This window comes from Bufo bufo, chromosome 2 (assembly GCF_905171765.1).
Source record: "Bufo bufo chromosome 2, aBufBuf1.1, whole genome shotgun sequence".
NCBI classification, from domain to species: Eukaryota; Metazoa; Chordata; class Amphibia; order Anura; family Bufonidae; genus Bufo; species Bufo bufo.
Window position 1 is genome coordinate 452,820,468 of NC_053390.1, and position 20,056 is coordinate 452,840,523.

Consider the following 20,056-nt stretch of genomic DNA (forward strand, 5'->3'; position numbering starts at 1 on the left):
AAACATTGCTGCACGTTTACAGTTTGCACAAGAGCACCTGGATGTTCCACAGCAGTACTGGCAAAATATTCTGTGGACAGATGAAACCAACGTTGAGTTGTTTGGAAGAAAGGCCATCTGTCCACCAGCTGAAGCTCAACAGAAGATGGGTGTTGCAACAGGACAACGACCCAAAGCATAGAAGTAAATGAACAACAGAATGGCTTAAACAGAAGAAAATACGCCTTCTGGAGTGGCCCAGTCAGAGTCCTGACCTCAACCCAATTGAGATGCTGTGGCATGACCTCAAGAAAGCGATTCACACCAGACATCCCAAGAATAATGCTGAACTGAAACAGTTCTGTAAAGAGGAATGGTCAAGAATTACTCCTGACCGTTGTGCACGTCTGATCTGCAACTACAGTAAACGTTTGGTTGAAGTTATTGCTGCCAAAAGAGGTTCAACCAGTTATTAAATCCAAGGGTTCACATACTTTTTCCACCTGCACTGTGAATGTTTACATGGTGTGTTCAATAAAAACATGGTAACATTTTATTCTTTGTGTGTTATTAGTTTAAGCAGACTGTGATTGTCTATTGTTGTGACTTAGAGGAAGATCAGATCACATTTTATGACCAATTTGTGCAGAAATCCATATCATTCCAAAGGGTTCACATACTTTTTCTTGCAACTGTAAATAATCTCATCCGTCATTCAGTGTCGAGCTATAAATGGTCTCAACCTGTCAAAGAACTTCTTAGAAAGTGTTTCTGTATGTCTTTCAACCTCAATCCTCTCCACACATAGCAATGTACGAAGGTGGGCAACCAATTCCTTAAACAGATGGAACTCGAGAATTTAGCCAGTGAAAGAAAAGAAGCTGTAAGGCTGTCAGAACCACTGCATGCAACAAAGAGGACTTGTCCAACACTGGTGTTCTGCAGATCATCCCCCGTGATTAAGTGGAATAGTAGGAGAAGAGAGTTTAGGTTGAGTACTGGTCCAGAGGGGGGATATATATTGCAACACCACATCCCAATATCCAACAACTTGTGGACACTGCCAAACTCCATACTGATGAGCATCAACAACTCTTCTTCTGAGGTCCTTAGAAATCTCCTTTGTTAGTGCCATGATATACTCCCACAAACTTGTTATGAAGATCAAACTTTGATAGATCCCCGTTCTTGAAATAAAACAATTCACCCACTCACACCTTATTGTCATCTTATTGATTGAAGACACCTGCCTCTAATTTCACCTTCAAATTAACTGTTAATCCTAACGGTTCACTTCACATCCAAAAGTTTCACAAAAATACAGTGAGGTCCATAAATATTGGGACATCAACATAATTCTAACATTTTTGGCTCTATACACCACCACAATGGATTTGAAATGAAACAAACAAGATGTGCTTTAACTGCAGACTGTCAGCTTTAATTTGAGCATATTTACATCCAAATCAGGTGAACGGTGTAGGAATTACAACAGTTTGCATATGTGCCTCTCACTTGTTAAGGAAGCAAAAGTAATGGGACAATTGGCTTCTCGGCTGTTCCATGGCAAGGTGAGTGTTATTCCCTCATTATCCCAATTACAATGAGCAGATAAAAGGTCCAGAGTTCATTTCAAGTGTGCTATTTGCATTTGGAATCTGTTGCTGTCACCTCTCAAGATGAGATCCAAAGAGCTGTCACGATCAGTGAAGCAAGCCATCATTAGGCTGAAAAAACAAAACAAACCCATCAGAGAGATAGCAAAAACATTAGGCGTGGCCAAAACAACTGTTTGTAACATTCTTAAAAAGAAGGAACGCACCGGTGAGCTCAGCAACACCAAAAGACCCGGAAGACCACGGAAAACAACTGTGGTGGATGACCGAATAATTCTTTCCCTGGTGAAGAAAACACCCTTCACAACAGTTGGCCAGATCAAGAACACTCTCCAGGAGGTAGGTGTATGTGTGTCAAAGTCAACAATCAAGAGAAGACTTCACCAGAGTGAATACAGAGGGTTCACCACAAGATGCAAACCATTGGTGAGCCTCAAAACAGGAAGGCCAGATTAGAGTTGGCCAAACAACATCTAAAAAAGCCTTCACAGTTCTGGAACAACATCCTATAAACAGATGAGACCAAGATCAATTTGTACCAGAGTGATGGGAAGAGAAGAGTATGGAGAAGGAAAGGAACCGCTCATGATCCTAAGCATACCACCTCATCAGTGAAGCATGGTGGTAGTGTCATGGCGTGGGCATGTATGGCTGCCAATGGAACTGGTTCTCTTGTATTTATTGATGAAGTGACTGCTGACAAAAGCAGCAGGATGAATTCTGAAGTGCTTCGGGCAATATTATCTGCTCATATTCAGCCGAATGCTTCAGAACTAATTGGACGGCGCTTCACAGTGCAGATTTTTAAGGGACAGAAGTAGAATGCTATGTAATGGCCAAGTCAATCACCTGACCTGAATCTGATTGAGCATGCATTTCACTTGCTGAAGACAAAACTGAAGGGAAAATGCCCCAAGAACAAGCAGGAACTGAAGACAGTTGCAGTAGAGGCCTGGCAGAGCATCACCAGGGATGAAACCCAGCGTCTGGTGATGTCTATGCGTTCCAGACTTCAGGCTGTAATTGACTGCAAATGATTTGCAACCAAGTATTAAAAAGTGAAAGTTTGATTTATGATTATTATTCTGTCCCATTACTTTTGGTCCCTTAACAAGTGGGAGGCACATATACAAACTGTTGTAATTCCTACACCGTTCACCTGATTTGGATGTAAATACCCTCAAATTAAAGCTGACAGTCTGCAGTTAAAGCACATCTTGTTTGTTTAATTTCAAATCCATTGTGGCGGTGTATAGAGCCAAAAAATTTTGAATTGTGTCGATGTCCCAATATTTATGGACCTGACTGTAGATGAGTAAGTCTAATACTTTTGACTCATTGGTTTGATTTGGTTGCCATTATCTACCTTTAGGACTTATGTGAAAATGTGATGCAGTTTTAGGTCAAACGTATGCAGAAATGGAAAAAAAATCTGAACGGTTCACGAACTTTTAAATACTACTGTATGACAAGGCAAGAACCTCAAGAAGATTTGTTATGGCCAAGTAAATGTTAAATTTGCACTGCGTATTAAATTAATCTTCTTGTAATATGTGCATGCTAGTGAAAAGATACACCCTTGTTAACAAAGTCACAAAAAAGCAAAAAACAAAAAAGTATATTTTTCAAGTACATGTGTATCCTGAAGTAGAAATAAAACCATCTGTATTCAGATAAATTGGGATGTTTTATTGTATAAGGTCCCGGCTACACGACGACATGTGTTGCGCTACATTTCATGTAATGAATTTCAATGGTGTCGCTATGGAACATGCTATATGCTGCGACTGCGATGTCACAGTAGCAAAGAATCCAAGTCAGATTTTTCTGCAACTATCACGTCTCAGTCTCAACATGTAACAGGTCCCACTGCAACACTGGAGAGAAAAGAAAAATGAATGCGCCACCCACTGCAACACCATTGAAATGCATTATATTGAAAAAGTTGCATGTAGCTATACCATTTTATTTCTTGTAAATATGCAGGATTATCTCATGGTGTACTTTACAAATTCTATGTGTAGATTGTGGCTTCTAACCTTTTTACACGTATTTAATATTAGTTCCAGTAACTAGAAACTATATATATATATATATATATATATATATATATATATGTTGGTAAGGCTGATTAGTCAGCCTGCATTTGTGGGAGGGGCGGAGGCTCTTCATATACGAGCCACAGCCTCACTCACAGGCGTGTGTTCTCAGGTGCACAGCTGCCTCTGGGTGTCATTAGCAAACTAGCTTCTCTGGTGGTAGGAGTCTTTCTTTCTTTCTTTGCAGCATGGAGCTTGTTATTTTGCTCTCTGCTACTGTAGCATGCACGCGCCATACTACGTAAGTAAGTTGGGCCGTCTCTCCTGGCCGGTCGGAACCGACTTTGCTAGCGAACGGGAGGCTTCGCCTCAGAATCTGCTACTTCAGGTTGCTTGTTGGGGCTAAATACTTCTATTTCTTTTCAACTTTGTTTGTTGATAATAGGAGTTAGTTCCTATAAATCTTACAAGTTTCACTTCGCTTTGTTCATCTCGTATGAAAAGTTACTTCAGCTGGTTTGCTGTAAAGGAAGAGTTACCCGGGCTGCACGTGACGTCCTGTTTGGAGATCGGACGCAGCTGTTATTGTTTAGGCCTCTTGCTGTAGCTGTTCCTTGCCACGTGTCTCCCCCTTCCCCCGCTACCACCATCCTTAGACTTCACGTATTTCACTGCTCCATGTACCTAAAAACCCTGCCGCACTTTTATGCTCTGCTGTTATCCTGAGCGGCATTTACACTTTCGGCTTTTATTTCATGTCTTATGCTGCATCCGCACGTCTTTACTGTCCAGCACTTTCCTACTCTTGGTTCGTATTCACTCAGATTGGTCTCACATTCAAGCTGCGGTCACCTGTTGGCTGTTACATCTCATTCCGTACCCAGTCGGATCCATATTACATGCCTGTTATCACATGTTGTATACTCGGCTTACAGCCATAGCTGCTACTGTTACTCCATTTTCATGCTCTGGACACACCACCCTGGTGTTCCCACCTTGCTCCACTCACAACCAGAGCTGCGTTCATGCGTTGACTGGTATACCATGTTTGCTCTGCTCACTGTGAGAGCTGTGTTTACACGTCCGCTGTCACAATATGTTCATACTAGGCTTGTTTCAGAGCTGCATTCACTTTCACTGTTACATCATGTTTATGCTCCACTCACATTTATAGCTTCTGTTCTACCAATTTTATTCTAGGCCACACCCAGAGGTGCATTCACACTACGCTGTCAAATCATTTTTTGCACTCCACCCACGACCAGAGTTGCATTCATACGTCTATCGGTATATCAAGTTTACTCTACTCGCACCCAGAGCTGCGTTCACACGTCCTATGCTACTACAGGTTCTTTCCAGGCCCATTTCAAGAACTGAATTCATGTCGCTGTTACATCTATGTTATGCTCCGTTCACAACCAGAGCTGCTGTTATACCAAATTTCATGCTCTGCTTATACCCAGAGTTGTGTTCACACTTCTACTGCCACACCAGGTTGCATACTCCACTCAACAAAGCCGCTTTCCATGTCTGCCGTCACATCAAGTTACTATTCCGTTCACATCCAAAGCTGCGTCCGCATGTCTGCTTTTACATCTTGTCCTATACTCCATTCACTACTAGAGCTGCGTTCACGTGTCTGCTTTCGCATCACGTCAATACTCTGCTCACTTTCAGATTGCAATATATACGTCTGCTTCATACCATGCTTTTCATGCGCTACCCATACTGAGCTGCGCCCATACCATGTTTTTTAGGTACCACTAACATCCAAAGCTCCATTCACCCATTTGTTGTTACATCATGTGTTGTACTCTACTTCCACTCAAAGCTGCATTCTCCTGTTCATTGCTACGTCATGGTTTTACTCAATAATCTCACCGGGGCAGTCTGCACCCACCGCTCTGGTACCTCTCTCCGGACAAACATAACTGCGTTCTTTTCAGGCTTACGTTCCTTTCCTCGGTGGTCTGTTACATTCCATAGGCCTACTTTTCTGTTCACCTCAGGGAGAATTTTTATTTCAATTTTTTTGTCTTCTTTAATCCTGGTTCATATGCACTCAGACTGGTCTCCTTTTACTTCTGGTTCGTATTCACTCAGATTGGTTTCCTGCCCCAGTTCACCAAACAGCTCCTCAGCGGAGGTCAGTGGACCAATAGGAGTACGTTTCCTGCTATGTTTTCACAAGCTGTTCATTTGTTTGTCACGATAAGAGACTTCTCTTAGCGAACTTGCAATGCCTCTGGCTCTTGTTTTTCTCCCATCTCTGTTTCAATTTCATGTTTACGTTTTATGGTTCGCGGTGGTTAGTGTTTTATGTATGCACGTGCTTCAGATTACTAATGTCTATATTTTCAACGCCTGTTGGCCGTTATGTTCTTTAGGCCTCCTTCTAGCCAATCCAATCATTCAAGTCTCTGCATATCCCATCAGGTCCGGCTTACGTTTTAATTACTTATCGTCACCGCAACGTCATCCCTCTGACTTCGTGGGCCCCATGACCGTTTTTCATGTTTTGTTTTGTTTGTTAGGGGTACGACATGGTTGTAGGCTGGTTAGTGTCCTAGGTTTGCTGTTGGAGGGGGTGAAGGTTATGCGAGTCCCTAAGGCATTCTGGTGCTGCATAAGTGGTTTAAAAAAAAACAAAAAAAAACATAAGAAGCTCGCCCGAGTGCCTCTTCGCTTACAGGACCTCACGATTGGCACCGACACTTGTAGTTCGCACGGCCGTCTGATACTTTTTTCTGCCATAAGACACTCGCACGCATGGCTCCTGCCATAAGACACTCGCACGCATGGCTCCTCCCATAAAGACTCGCACGAGTGGCTGTTCGCTTATAGGACCTCACGACTGGCATCGTCATTAGCAGTTCACACATCTGATACTTTTTTCCGCCATAAGAGTCTCGCACGCATGGCTCCCGCCATAAGGGACTGGCACGCATGGCTCCCGCCATATGGGACTGGCACGCATGGCTCCCGCCATATGGGACTGGCACGCATGGCTCCCGCCATATGGGACTGGCACGCATGGCTCCCGCCATATGGGACTGGCACGCATGGCTCCCGCCATATGGGACTGGCACGCATGGCTCCCGCCATAAGAGGCTAACCTTTCAGAAGTTTTCTTTTGTTCATTTATATTTTACAGATTAGTACTTTCGGTTAATTTCAGCCTCATTTCATTAAGAAGCTTTACCCCATGTCTTTGTCTTTCTAGGTTATCGAGTCCCGGTTGATTACTAAACCCGTCGGGTTAAGCCCCAATCTCTTCCCCAGCCGTCCTTAATTTTAAGGTTCGCATCCCGGCGGCTGCCCGGCCCCATGGGCCCCTGGTGGTTGCTTCGGCCCCATGGCATCAGGGGTCCGACCAATGGTTGTCTGTCCACCTGTGCAGCTATGCTTTTGGTTTTGAATGACTCACATCTTTACCTGCTTGCCAGCTTATGTTATTTAGGCTTCATTTTAGTTAATGTCTGTTATTCTGTCACGTTTCCCTTCGTCTTTTCAGGTCATGCAGTTGAATTCATGTTGGGGGTCACCTTCCACGTCGGTCAGGTTTCGTTCCTAACGATATTTCGCCTTGCATGTCATTCAGGCCATGTAGTTTATCTTAGGTATCGCCTGCCACATCGGTCAGGCTCATGGTTTAATTTCACCTGCACCTTCTTCAGGTCACTTATTATAATTATAATTTCTTGATTTAAAAAAAAAAAAAAAAACTCGGCCCCATGGCTTCGGGGGCCCGATGACTGTTTTCAGTCCTGCTGGGCTGATTGCCTGGTTGATTGTCCATCTGTGCATCTGGGCTGATTTGGCCCGTATGTATCACATACATACCTGCTTCCCTAATTTCCTAATCCATGTTGATCGCTCACTTTATGTTTTGACCGCAAACTGGTCCGGTTCGCCCTACAGCATCATTGTCATGTCTTACGCAGATATTTCATCTTGCTTTAATTGTTCATGCTTTCGTTCAGGTCCTGCCAGAGGAGGAACAAGTAGGGTAATTCCCTCTAGCATTTCAGTCTCTGATCGTAGTCGATCATATCTTGTCAACCAGGTCCCCGCACAAAGTCTTTGCCTTTTTACCACGACCAGGAATTCATTTTCGCCGGTAGCTTCATTGCAATTGCATTCCCTCACTCATGGGAGGGCATAGACAGAATCTTGTATATTATGGCTTCATAACTTCTTGCCGCACTAACCTCAGACTCCCTACAACCACGTTGAATCGGGTTTTGGACAAGGTTCAGTATTTCCTCACGGTAGAAGATTCAGATAGTAGGTCGGTCTTCACGTCTCAAGCGTTAAAACAATTCTCAGGGGCACACAGTAGAACAACGCGCGGACCACGGCTAGCAGATAGCTGTTGTCTGGGGAACTATTCAAGGATTCTCTTCCTATCTACATAGTTCTTTTTGGCCCTCATTCCTGCATAGTCTAGGCAGTTAGGTTTCGGTCCCACGATCTCCTGAGGCTAGGGCATTGCCAGTACTCCCTAGAACCAAAGCTTTACAAGGTTCAGTTGGTTTTCATGATCCATTTCACAACGTATTCCCGGTCCTCCATTCCGCTTTGGGGCAGTATCCGCAATATTGAGCATCATGTCTCTGGCCTTGTCATCCACAAGATGGGTTGTAGGTCTCCGTCTGGCCTTGCCTCATACACCCCGAATTTTTCTCTCTAGATCCCTGACGCCTTGCAGTTGGCTTGGGGATTAGTTTGCACATGCCATTCGAGTTCCTTTTGTACCCTACTTAGCTTGGTTTTTGCCCACTTATAGGCCTACCCACGATCAGGGCTTAGGGCACACAACAAGCCATTTAGTCAGGTTAGCTAAGACACGCCTAGCTGGGTTAGGTTGTTTCTCTCCCTAGGGTTCTTCGGATATCTCTTGGCCGTAGCCATGACCACAAGTTGGTAAGGCTGATTAGTCAGCCTGCATTTGTGGGAGGGGCGGAGGCTCTTTATATATGAGCCACAGCCTCACTCACAGGCGTGTGTTCTCAGGTGCCCAACCCTCCCTCCCTTATCTTCTCATTTCCACAGGGTATGCCCACTTATAGACCTACCCATGATCATGGCTTAGGGCACACAACAAGCCATTTAGTCAGGTTAGTTAAGACACGCCTAGCTGGGTTAGGTTGTTCCCGTTGTTTCTCTCCCTACGGTTCTTCGGATATCTCTTGGCTGTAGCCATGACCACAAATATATATACACCCTTTACAGAATTATTAGGCAAATTAGTATTTTGACCACATCATCCTCTTTATGCATGTTGTCTTACTACAAGCTGTATAGGCTCGAAAGCCTACTACCAATTAAGCATATTAGGTGATGTGCATCTCTGTAATGAGAAGGGGTGTGGTCTAATGACATCAACACCCTATATCAGGTGTGCATAATTATTAGGCAACTTCCTTTCCTTTGTCAAAATGGGTCAAAAGAAGGACTTGACAGGCTCAGAAAAGTCAAAAATAGTGAGATATCTTGCAGAGGGATGCAGCACTCTTAAAATTGCAAAGCTTCTGAAGCGTGATCATCGAACAATCAAGCGTTTCATTCAAAATAGTCAACAGGGTCGCAAGAAGCGTGTGGAAAAACCAAGGCGCAAAATAACTGCCCATGAACTGAGAAAAGTCAAGCTTGCAGCTGCCAAGATGCCACTTGCCACCAGTTTGGCCATATTACAGAGCTGCAACATCACTGGAGTGCCCAAAAGCACATGGTGTGCAATATTCAGAGACATGGCCAAGGTAAGAAAGGCTGAAAGACGACCACCACTGAACAAGACACACAAGCTGAAACGTCAAGACTGGGCCAAGAAATATCTCAAGACTGATTTTTCTAAGGTTTTATGGACTGATGAAATGAGAGTGAGTCTTGATGGGCCAGATGGATGGGCCCGTGGCTGGATTGGTAAAGGGCAGAGAGCTCCAGTCCGACTCAGACGCCAGCAAGGTGGAGGTGGAGTACTGGTTTGGGCTGGTATCATCAAAGATGAGCTTGTGGGGCCTTTTCGGGTTGAGGATGGAGTCAAGCTCAACTCCCAGTCCTACTGCCAGGTTCTGGAAGACACCTTCTTCAAGCAGTGGTACAGGAAGAAGTCTGCATCCTTCAAGAAAAACATGATTTTCATGCAGGACAATGCTCTATCACACGCGTCCAAGTACTCCACAGCGTGGCTGGCAAGAAAGGGTATAAAAGAAGAAAATCTAATGACATGGCCTGCTTGTTCACCTGATCTGAACCCCATTGAGAACCTGTGGTCCATCATCAAATGTGAGATTTACAAGGAGGGAAAACAGTACACCTCTCTGAACAGTGTCTGGGAGGCTGTGGTTGCTGCTGCACGCAATGTTGATGGTGAACAGATCAAAACACTGACAGAATCCATGGATGGCAGGCTTTTGAGTGTCCTTGCAAAGAAAGGTGGCTATATTGGTCACTGATTTGTTTTTGTTTTGTTTTTGAATGTCAGAAATGTATATTTGTGAATGTTGAGATGTTATATTGGTTTCACTGGTAAAAATAAATAATTGAAATGGGTATATATTTGTTTTTTGTTAAGTTGCCTAATAATTATACACAGTAATAGTCACCTGCACACACAGATATCCCCCTAAAATAGCTAAAACTAAAAACAAACTAAAAACGACTTCCAAAAATATTCAGCTTTGATATTAATGAGTTTTTTGGGTTCATTGAGAACATGGTTGTTGTTCAATAATAAAATTAATCCTCAAAAATACAACTTGCCTAATAATTCTGCACTCCCTGTGTGTGTATATATATATATATATATATATATATATATACGATAAAGTGATTGATCTTTGTTAAATGTTGTTTGAATACTGGGGCACATTTATTAAGACAGGCGTTTTAGACGCCGGTCTTAATTAAGCCCTGCACTGGCGGTGGATCTGTCGGAGTTACGCCGGCCTCTACATAACTTCGGTGTATCCACCGGCGCTTCTAAATATAAGACTGCTTCCCAGCGGTTTTACATTTAAACCATTTTCTACACCAAGCGTGAGCAGGGAGAAGTCGCAGATTGCGGTGCAAAGGAACTTTGCTCTGCAATCTGCCCCAGAAATACGCCTAATTTAGGCGTATTTTTGTTAAATCAATGACTCCCATTGTTTTTATTTTTAATATATTTTTTATAATATAATGATTTGAACATGTTATGTTGTAATGCCATGAATCATTACTATCCTTTTCTATCTAAAATCAAACCTTACCTGACTAGTGTGAAGCCAGTATTTGAATCTATGCCTTCTTCTGATGCGAGGCAGGATCAGGTAGTAAACAATCCTTTCTCCTAATGATGTGAGGAGTGAACCACAAACCCCGATACAAAGAAGGACAAATAATCCAGAAAAATGGTAAATTCCCATTTGGAGCGTCTGTAGGACACAAAATAACAAATAACAATACAAATGTCAAAAGTATATTTCTGTGACTAATAACGCATTATAGAGTAACTATCTTTGTCCATTGTTTGCCATGCTGCAGAATTTTATTTTATCAACTTTCTCATTAATGGAATTAAGGTGGACTGCTGGGAGGAGGATAGGGTGGTAGCAGTGGCACGGATAGGAGTAGTAGCGTTTTATGGTGGCTGTCCTCACTCTGGCACTCCCTAGGGCCGTGCAGTGACTGGAGGACGCACTCTTTCTTGCCTTAGGGGACACCATGGGCCTTTTGGGGACTCCTGCTTGGTGGTGTTTGGGGTGCCCTTAATGGTGATCAGTTGGCAGGGTGCAAGGCATTAAGGCAGGTCCTGGGCCTGCAAAAGGTTAATGGAGTCAATGGCCTGGTCCTTTTTGTTGCAATAAAGTCTGTCTTTACTGAATAGATAATAGGAGTAGTAGTTCATACAGCAGCAATAGGCATAGTTCTGAGGTATGATTTTCTAAATGTTGCCATTCACATCCGCATATTTACTATCATATCGTGCAGGATGTTTTGTATCTTTTTCCGTGATTTTTGATTAGTCTTGAAGGAGTGGCACCTTCAGGTGTGAATGCGCTTCTATCTTCGGAGTAGCATTCTTGTGCACTTTTGCCCCGCCTAGCCCACAGGTGACCTTGATGAGGTGGTACATATAGCTGTGCGTGCTCCTCCTCTCATTGGTTGTTTGGTGCACATAGAGGTGACTAGGAGCAGCACACTATATGTGCAGGGTCTGCTTTCCTGAATATAGATGCATAATGGCTTAGGTACGTTTAGAGTAGGATGTGCCTGACTGAGACCACCTTGACGCAGGTAGGCAGGCACAGATGTGTTTTGATCAAAATATATTGGCTGAGAGCCTCAGATTTTGTTATTAGAGTGAGGGCTTAGTCCATATATCATGTTTACATCTATTGTTCTAGTGCATTATTTTTTGTGATTTTATAAATGTTGCCATGCGCATCCACATATTTACTATCATATTGTGCAGGATGTTTTGTATCTTTTTCTGGGATTTTTGATTAGTCTTGAAGGAATGCCAGCTTCAGGTGTGAATGCGCTTCTATCTTGGGAGTAAAATTCTTGTGCACTTTTGCCCCTCCCATATAACAGGTGACATTGATAAGGTAGTACATATAGGTGTGCGTGCTCCTCCTCTCATTGGTTGCTTGATGCACACAGAGGTAACTAGGAGCAGCACACTAAATGTACACGGTCTGCTCTCCTGAATGTAGATGCCTAATGACATAAGTAGGTTTTAGAGTAGGACCTGCCTAACTGAGACCACCTTGGTAGGCGGGCACAGATGTGTTTTGATCAAAATATATTGGCTGAGAGTCTCTGATTTTATTATTAGAGTGAGGGCTTAGTCCATATATTATGTTTGCATCTATTGTTTTAGTGCATTATTTTCAGTGATTTTATAAAAGTAGTCATGAGCATATGCATATTTACTATCATATCGCGCAGGACTCACTAACGAAATAGCATTACCTCGGTCACAGCAAACACCCGCTTTCCACAGGGCACCATTTTATACCACTTGTCATGCAGAGTGTCCATGAATCCAGATGATTTATAACGGCTTATGAACTCAGATATATTAGAGGTTAGGGCAGAGTTTTGGGGCAGACCAATTCCATAACCTGAATAGAAATGGAGAAATATAATATGACTTTTTTTTTTATTTTATACAATTGGGGTCATTTATCAAACTGGTGTAAAGTAGAACTGGCTTAGTTGCCCATAGAAACCAATCAGATTCCACCTTTCATTTTCCAAAGGAGCTCTCAAAAATGAAAGGTGGAATCTGATTGGTTGCTATGGGCAACTAGGCCAGTTCAACTTCACACCAGTTTGATAAATGACCCCATATGTTTGTTTGTGTGTATGTGTGTCTACATTATTATTATTATTTTATCAACTAGAAAATCAATGCAATCCTACCTTCAATGGCAAAGGGTTTTCCCACAGTTAGCAGCTTGCAGTCAGAGTCTATGGATACCTCATAATCCAACAAAGCTTTATCCATAATAAAAGCATTTAATGTTGGTGGGTCTGTCCTACAAACAACAGATATGCTTTGATTGTCTTTTTTTCTTGCCCCCATGATAGGTTATTCCATATGAAAGAACATGAAATAAACAGAATAGGCATTTACATACCTTTAACTTGACATATTCAAACTCTAGTAATCTAACGCTTGTTTCCTTACACAACGGCAACATAATATGGAATTTTACAATTATTATTAATAATTAGACCAGCACCGCCACAGTTTCTGATGTTCACTTTGAATAACGCGGATCCGCTCACAGCTTAGCTCCTCTGAAAGAGCTTTAAACTGCCAGCTGGTGTCTGCACCAACATTCTGGGGCATAAACTACCATGTGAACGGTCCCTAAACTGGAAAGTGAATGAACATCCTTAATTTTTTTGTAAATTTAAATAGATCTAAAATTCTGCGAAAGATTCTTTACTTAAAGTGTACTCACACTTTCAGATGACTTTTCAGGACCAGCTGCCTTGTGAGTGTACATGAGTAATAACATTATTTCTGGCCATCACATCACTTGTATTTTATATTTTCAAGCAGTTTTCCCCAACTGCAGACTCAATTTCTAATTGTCAGTTTCCCTTGAGCTGGTGGGTGGAGACTAGTTACTATGAGGACTCTCATACATACCTCCCAACTGTCCCAGATCCGGCAGGACAGTCCTGGATTTCAGTGGCTGTCCCGCGATCTGGGAATGGATGAGGTATGGCTTGCTCTCGGCTTTCTCTGCATCCATAGGATGCAGAGACAGTTGCCTGTAATGTTGAAGTAGGGAGTCATCCGCTTCCCTCTTCACCCTTCAGCTCAGCTGCCAGCACTCCACGGTGGGCTGTGCAGTGGTGTGTAGGAGCAGTGGTGCAGGCCCAGGAATCAGCCTGTGGACTCCTCAGTAGCCCAGCAGAGCGTGCTGCTGGGGAGTGCAGGGTGAGCTGTGATGATCATCAAAGGAACTAGGTGAGTCTTTACTGTTTTTATTTTTCTTTCTGTGAAGAGGGCACATATCTGGGCATGACTACAGTGAAGTGGGCACATATCTGGGCATAACTTCTGTGAAGGGGGCATTTATCTGGTCATAACTACTTTGAAGGGGGCACCTATGTGGGTATAACTACTGTGAAGGGGGCACATACCTGGGCATAACTACTGTGAAGGAGACACATATCTGGCCATAACTACTGAGAACGGGGCACATCTTGTCATAACTACTTTGAAGAGGGCACATATCTGACCATAAATACTGTGAAGGGCACATCTGGGCTTATCTACTGAAAAAAGCACATCTGTGGATAACTATTGTTAAGGGGCACATCTGGGTATGACTAGTGTGAAGGGGCACACCTGGGTATAACTAGTGTGAAGAGGCACACCTGAGCATAACTATTGTGAAGGGGGTACATCCAGGCATAACTATCGTAAAGGGGCTTAGCTGGGCATAACTTGTGAATGGAGCACATATCTGGTCATAACTACTATGAAGAGGGCACATCTGGGCATAACTACTGTGAAGGGGGTACATCTCGGCATAACTGCTGGGAAGAGGGCACATGTAGGCATAACTCCTGTGAAGGGGCACATGTGGGCATAACTAATGTGAAGGGGGTATATGTGGATATAAGTACTGTGAAGAGCACACATATGGGTAAAACTACTGTGAGAGGGCACATGTGGGCATAACTACTGTGAAGGGTGCACATGTGGGTATTACTACTGTGAGGGACACAGTATAGGCACTACTACTGTGACAGGGAAAAATGTGGGCATAACTACTGTGATGGGGCACAATGTGGGCATAACTACCGTGTTGGTGGCATATAGGGGAAATAATTACTATGTGGCGGCATTAAGGGTACTGGGTAGGATTGGGTGTGTATAATTATGTTTTGGGTGGAGTTAGAGGCATGGCCTAGTATGAAAAAATTAGCTGCAGCACGCTATGTGTGCCACACATATTGTCCCTCATGCTTTTCAAAAGTTGGGAGGTATGTACATGGAGAAAACAGGAGATTTTGCTTCTTAAATCACTCAGAATCATCCAGACAAGGCATAATTGGTATTATGGGTGGGTATGGTATGCTCGTTCAGTTGGATGGCAGAATCAGACTACTTAAATAGGTCATTATGAATGAAGGGTGTTATGTTTGACTGCTACAGCCCACTGCATTTAGTCTTGTTGAACCTGAAACACCTGATGCCCCAAACATCATGTTAAATTATCTAACAGTTGTGCCCACCCTGTCACTGAAATGCCTCCTCACTTTAACATGCGGACTCCATCTGATGTGGATGGGACGCTGAACCTTCGCATATAGTTGTGGATTTCAGGGAAACTTTTTTTTATGTACTGTTCTGCACTGCTTTCCCAAACTGTGCCAAAGCGGAAGCCCTGAGAAGGATGATGAAGCTGTAAAGATAGAACAGACCATTAATAAGCAAAGTAGATAAAATACTATTTTTTCATAAGTAAAATAACTAGTTGACTGTAAAATGAGTTGAAAACTAATATCACTGTGTCTCTGCTACCATAATTTGGTTGGTATTGATTTCATAGCAATTGCATCTGGTTTGCTTTCCAGTAGTGTATACTTTTGTTTTTATACCTTTTTTGTAGGCTGTATATTCTGATATTTGTCTATAACTCAATCCTATGGAGCGGTATTTAAAGAGGACCTTTCACTAGAATAAAAAATCTAAACTAAGCATACAGACATGGAGAGCGGAGCCCAGGGATCTCCCTGCACTTACTACTATCCCTGGGCGCCGCTCCGTTCTCCCTGTATAGGCTCTGGTATCTTCATATGTTTGGCTCAACTGGGTGGAGCCTGCCGGCATCTCCTTCTCCCAGGCTGTAGTGCTGGCCAATCGCAGCGCTCAGCTCATAGCCTGAGAGTTTTTTTTTTTCTCTCAGGCTATGAGCTGAGCGCTGCGATTGGCCAGCGCTACAGCCTGGGAGAAGGAGATGCCGGCAGGCTCCACCCAGTTGAGCCGAACATATGAAGATACCGGAGGCTATACCGGGAGAACGGAGCGACGCCCAGGGATAATAGTAAGTGCAGGGAGATCCCTGGGCGCCGCTCTCCATGTCTGTATGCTTAGTTTAGATTTTTTATTCTAGTGAAAGGTCCTCTTTAAGGTCAGGATGAGGATAATCTATGTAACTCTACATCTCATGAAATTGTTTTGGAGAACGTTTGGATTCTAGTCAACTTCTTTTCCACAAACACATACTGTATTTACCGATATTAGATTCAGGTAGTATGCAGATATTTTAATATTTTATAATTTGAGTCCATATATGTCCTTCATACAAAACAGAAATTTGAAGAGTCAGTTGTGCAACCTCAGGCTTTGGCCTGTAACTTTAAAGGGAATGTGTCATCAGAAAAATTCCAGGTCATTATATACAGTGGATATAAAATGTCTACACACCCCTGTTAAAATGTCAGGTTTCTGTGCTGTAAAAAATTAGACAAAGATAAATCATTTCAGAACTTTTTTCACCTTTTAATGTGACCTATAAACTGTACCACTTAATTGAAAAACAAACTTAAATATTTTAGGTGGACGGAAGAAAACAAAAAAAAAACTAAAATAATCTGGTTGCATAAGTGTGCACACCCTCTTATAACTGTGTTCAGAATTAAGCAATCACATTCAAAATCATGTTAAATAGGAGTAGGCATACACCTGCCATCATTTAAAGGGCCTCTGATTAACCCCAAATAAAGTTCAGCTGCTCTAGTTGGTCTTTCCTGAAATTTTCTTAGTCACATCCCACAGCAAAAGCTATGGTCCACAGAGAGCTTCCAAAGCTTTAGAGGGATCTCATTGTTAAAAGGTATCAGTCAGGAGAAGGTACAAAAGAATTTCCAAGGCATTAGATATACCATGGAACACAGTGAAGACAGTCATCATCAAGTGGAGAAAATATGGCACAACAGTGACATTACCAAGAACTGGACGTCCCTCCAAAATTGTTGAAAAGACGAGAAGAAAACTGGTCTATGAGGCTACCAAGAGGCCTACAGCAACATTAAAGGAGCTGCAGGAATATCTGGCAAGTACTGGCTGTGTGGTACATGTGACAACAATCACCCGTATTCTTCATATGTCTGGGCTATGGGGTAGAGTGGCAAGACGAAAGCCCTTTCTTACAAAGAAAAACATCCAAGCCAGGCTACATTTTGCAAAAACACATCTAAAGTCTCCCAAAAGCATGTGGGAAAAGGTGTTATGGTCTGATGAAACCAAGGTTGAGCTTTTTGGCCATAATTCCAAAAGATATGTTTGGCACAAAAACAACACTGCACATCACTAAAAGAACACCATACCCACAGTGAAGCATGGTGGTGGCAGCATCAAGCTTTGGGGCTGTTTTTCTTCAGCTGAAACTGGGGCCTTAGTTAAGCTAGAGGGAATTATGAACAGTTCCAAATACCAGTCAATATAGGCACAAAACCTTCAGGCTTCTGCTAGAAAACTGAACATGAAGAGGAACTTCATCTTTCAGCATGACAATGACCCATTGACCCAATGATTTCACCAGAAAAAGATTAAAGTTTTGGAATCGCCCAGCCAGAGCCCAGACCTGAATCCGATTGAAAATCTGTGGGGTAAGGCCTCATGCACACGACCGTATTTTGTTTCCGTGTCCGATCCGTTTTTTTTGCGGATAGGATGCGGACCTATTCATTTCAATGGGTCCGCAAAAAATGCGGACAGCACACCGTGTGCTGTCCGCATTAGGGTCTATTCACATGTCCGTTGTTTCTTTCCTGATCTGTTCCGTTTTTTGCGGAACAGATCTGGACCCATTCATTCATTTTTTCAGGACCCATTAAAAATGAATGGGTCCAGATCTGGTCCAGATCTGTTCCGCAAAAAACGGAACAGATCAGGAAAGAAACAACGGACGTGTGAATGGACCCTTAGTATGTCCGTTCCGTTGCTCCGCAAAAAAAATAGTCCTATTTTTTTCTAGTTTGCGGACAAGGATAGGCATTATTACAATGGATCTGCAAAAAAAAACGGATCCGCAAAAAAAAAACGGATGCCATACGTCATCCGTTTTTTTTGCGGATCCGCAATTTGCGGATCGCAATACACATATGTTCGTGTGCATGTAGCCTTATCTGAAGAGGGCTGTGCACAGGAGATGCCCTCGCAATCTGACAGATTTGGAGTGTTTTTCCAAAGAAGAGTTGGCAAATCTTGCCAAGTCAAAATGTGCCATGCTTATAGACTCATACCCAAAAAGACTGAGTGCTGTCATAAAATCAAAATGTGCTTCAGTATTAGTTTTAGAGTGTGCACATTTATGCAACCATATTATTTTATTTTTATCTTTTTTCGTCCCTCTACCTAAAAGATTTCAGTTTGTTTTTTAATTGAGTGGTACACTTTATAGGTCACATTAAAGGTGGAAAAAGTTCTGAAATGATTTATTTTTGTCTCATTTTTTTACATCACAGAAACCTGACATTTTAACTGTATATAAAAACTTCAGTTTTCACACAGCCACTAAGCCTTATAACAAGCTGTCACTTTATGTTCTGTAGAGATCACTTTTCACCAGTCATCTCATTCTCATCCCAGACATGATTAGAATGAAAGTTAACATCTATAGATAACACAGGATACTGTACAACAATCACAATAGGTGATACCATGGCTTATCTATTCCTACTCCACTATTCCTACTCCACAGTCTATTGTGTCTAGAAATGAGCGAAGTGTAGAAAAATTTAATTTTTCAGCTTTGACAAAGTTTGTAAAGAAAATTGATATGTTACTAATTAATTTGTCAAAATAAATTTTGTGACAAATTAATTTGTCACAAAAAACCCATTCATCCTATCCATCAAAGGGACCGTTTATAAAGGCTGTTTAGACAGAAGTGTACCTGTCTAACGGCCGTTAGAAACGGTAATACGCTAGGGCAATATGGCTTTTTGGGTTTAAAAAAAATAGTAAAATCACTCACCTCATCCACATGCTTGTGCAGTGGCAGTTCGGTCCATTCTTGATTGAAAAAGACCTGCCAAAGGACCTACGCTGAGTGCTCAGTGCAGGTCCTTCATTAGGTCTTTTTCAATCAAGAGAGAAGAGGATTGCCTCTGCGTGAGCAAGTGGATGAGGTGAGTATTTTTATTTTACTTTCTAAGACAACTCCAGCCGCCATTTTAGGAAAAATGATTCATTACCACGAAGCGCAAGAAAATGCTTCGTTCAACACTAATTGTGTCTATGGATCAAATGGCTGCTGTAAAGAATATCTCTAAATGCTATTAACAACCATTCTTGTGCAGAAAATGTAATAAAAAATTAGAGAAAAAATTATATGTGCCACTATTTAGTTTTAATTGGCAGGTAAATTTACATATTCCATTTAAGAAATAATATCTCTGCATAGAAACTATTAAAACACTAAGGGAGTAATTTATGATGTGAAGTATGCCACCTTTTAGAAGGAGATTTGCGGCCGTATCTGCGACTTTCCCCGCTCACGCCACTTTTCCAAGATGGCGGAAAAAGGGGGTACGGTGTGGGCGGGGAAGGGGGCCCGACTCATTTATCATTTTCTATGCCTGTTTTTGACATAGAAAATGACTTAAATCTACACCAGCAATTTGGATTGCCAGTGCCCAAGTTATGTAGAGGCCGCACCTCTACATAACTTAGGCGCATTAAGCACCAGCGCAGGGTTATTAAGACCGACATCTACAACGACGGTCTTAATAAATGACCCCACAAATGTTCACATGGCAGATTTTGCTCCCATAATTTCTGGAGCCACATGGTGACTGTCACACATTGTTTTCAGTGAGAGGCATCACTGCAGTATCCCTTCTTGCTGTGGTGTGCAGACAGCCACCGCTTGAAGCCACAGTGGCTGTCTGCCT

At 42.5% G+C, this 20,056-nt stretch overlaps 1 protein-coding gene across 1 annotated transcript in view; it reads right to left on the bottom strand.

Annotated features, from left to right (window-relative positions):
* The window catches only part of GRIN3B (glutamate ionotropic receptor NMDA type subunit 3B), a 145,595-nt gene that overhangs the window by 32,396 nt on the left and 93,143 nt on the right, over nt 1-20,056 (bottom strand). The window contains exons 4-7 of the mRNA XM_040420411.1: nt 15,413-15,558; nt 13,049-13,164; nt 12,596-12,747; nt 10,888-11,052 (exon numbers count right to left, since the gene is read on the bottom strand). Coding sequence (XP_040276345.1) covers nt 10,888-11,052; nt 12,596-12,747; nt 13,049-13,164; nt 15,413-15,558 — 579 coding nt within the window. The remainder of the gene's footprint in view (nt 1-10,887; nt 11,053-12,595; nt 12,748-13,048; nt 13,165-15,412; nt 15,559-20,056) is intronic.